This window comes from Tupaia chinensis, unplaced genomic scaffold (genome assembly GCF_000334495.1).
Source record: "Tupaia chinensis unplaced genomic scaffold, TupChi_1.0 Scaffold000276_2, whole genome shotgun sequence".
NCBI classification, from domain to species: domain Eukaryota; kingdom Metazoa; phylum Chordata; class Mammalia; order Scandentia; family Tupaiidae; genus Tupaia; species Tupaia belangeri.
In genome coordinates, this window is record NW_006159759.1 from 1,376,676 (window position 1) to 1,378,512 (window position 1,837).

Genomic DNA, 1,837 nt, shown 5'->3' on the forward strand with positions numbered 1-1,837 from the left:
CTCTCTCAGTGACATTCCTCCCTTTACACACAGAGACAGCCTATATTCATCCTCACATCTCAGAGTTTACACTTTGTATTTCAGTACCGTAAACACACTATATAAACAAGTAGGGTATTTCACAAGTTCAGGGAAAAATGCAATAAAAGTATGAGTTTATTTTGATGCAAAAAATTTAGAAAGCCACACAGTTTTCCAAAAGACACATTTTCTACGAAGTTTTTGAAGATCCTTCATATATTACCTAAAACTGCATTGCAATTTTCAACTTTGTGGGAACTATAAAATCTTTATTCAGCCAATAATTTATTTAAACTTTGAGTACTGCAATTCTTTATTTGCCCAACTTTTTCTGTAACTCCAGATCTAGTCAACAATCTAAGCTTGGTTCAAAACATATTGACAGCTGGCCAATAGCACAGAGGTTGGGTGTTGTACAGAGGAAGCCAGATTCCGCATGGCCAACCACTGGGTGAATTCCAGCCCAGCAACTTGGAAACTATGTTTGTTCCCCATGGAATCCTGCAACACTGCTCGCCCAGCTGGCCTTTATTAAATATTAACCGAATGAATGAATGCATGGATTCTTAATTGACGATTACTTGGACTACTACAAAATCTGATTAATCCTTGTGGAGATTTTATTCTTCTCGCATGTATGCAGAATAATCCGAATTTAAAACTAAGTCTTAAAATTCAAAACAGTTTGTAAATGTGGGAAACATCTGGCAGAGAAATACCTCCAGCGTTGGCAGTGATGGAAGGAAAATTTTCTCTGAAGCAAGCAGCTAGCCTCTTTCTTGGTATCGTCAGAAAATGCTTGCCTATATTTGTTGGTTTGCACAAGAATTGGTAACATCTGACATTGAGAACACAGAACATTGTTCATCTTGAAGGGCCATAATAACTTGGGGGGTTGGGAGTAGGGGAGACAATGCACTAAGGAAATGAAGGCATTTTGGAGAAAGGACAGGTTGTTTAGGTCCCCTTTCAAATGGTTTCCTTGGCTCTTCAAGAGTGTTACTTCACAGACGCTTCCTAGAAAGTCCCCAGTGTGTCCTTACTAAATAAGCAGATTCCAAGAGATGTAGGAAAACAGGAAAACAGCAACAAAGTGCCTGTCTGACTCCCCTGGTCTGGGTTCACCCTGGCCCTGCAAAGTTGTGGCTACAGGGCGGGCTTCAGCAGCTTTCTGGAACGTCGTTCCGATCCCTTTAAAGGTGGGGATCATGACGGAGTACGCGGAGGAAGAAGGCGGGAGCGGAGGGCTGGAGTCTCGGTTGACATAGTAACTCTTCGGCTCGGTCTGGCTAGTTCTGCTCTCGGCTCTCAGGCTCCGCTGCCACCCGCGGCCCCAGCTGCGCTGTCTCTGCCCGGAGCCCTGACTGCCTTTTTGCCGGGTCCCCTCGGCCGGAAGCACTCAGGTCGAGGTCCCCTTTGAGCCAAGCTAAGTGCTGACTTCCCCGGAGCCAACAGGGGAGCCAGCCACTAGGAGCCCAGACCGCCTAGCGTCTATACCCTCTGCTCACGCTGGTCCCCTGGGTACCGGTCCGTCCAGGACCAGTTTGTCAGGTGACTGGGGTCCCATCGCACGGGGTCCGGGCTCCAAGTATCGCCGCGACTCCTTCGGGAGCGGAACCCACAGCAGTTGGGCTTTCCCGCCATGAACCAGAGCCCGGCATTCGGGACCCGGAGGGGCGGCTCTTCCCAAACCGCTGTCGGAGCCGGCGCAAGGCGCAACGAGAGCCAGGACTACCTGCTCATGGACTCGGAGCTGGGAGACGACTGCTGCCAGCCCCAGCTGCCTCCCTACGGCTAATCCACCCGCTCCTAAGAG

At 48.7% G+C, this 1,837-nt stretch overlaps 1 protein-coding gene across 1 annotated transcript in view; it reads left to right on the forward strand.

Moving 5' to 3' along the window:
- The first annotated feature begins 1,312 nt into the window (after window positions 1-1,312).
- The window catches only part of TRPC6 (transient receptor potential cation channel subfamily C member 6), a 108,259-nt gene continuing 107,734 nt past the window's right edge, over window positions 1,313-1,837 (forward strand). The window contains exon 1 of the mRNA XM_027772483.1: window positions 1,313-1,818. Coding sequence (XP_027628284.1) covers window positions 1,664-1,818 — 155 coding nt within the window. The 5' untranslated portion in view covers window positions 1,313-1,663. The remainder of the gene's footprint in view (window positions 1,819-1,837) is intronic.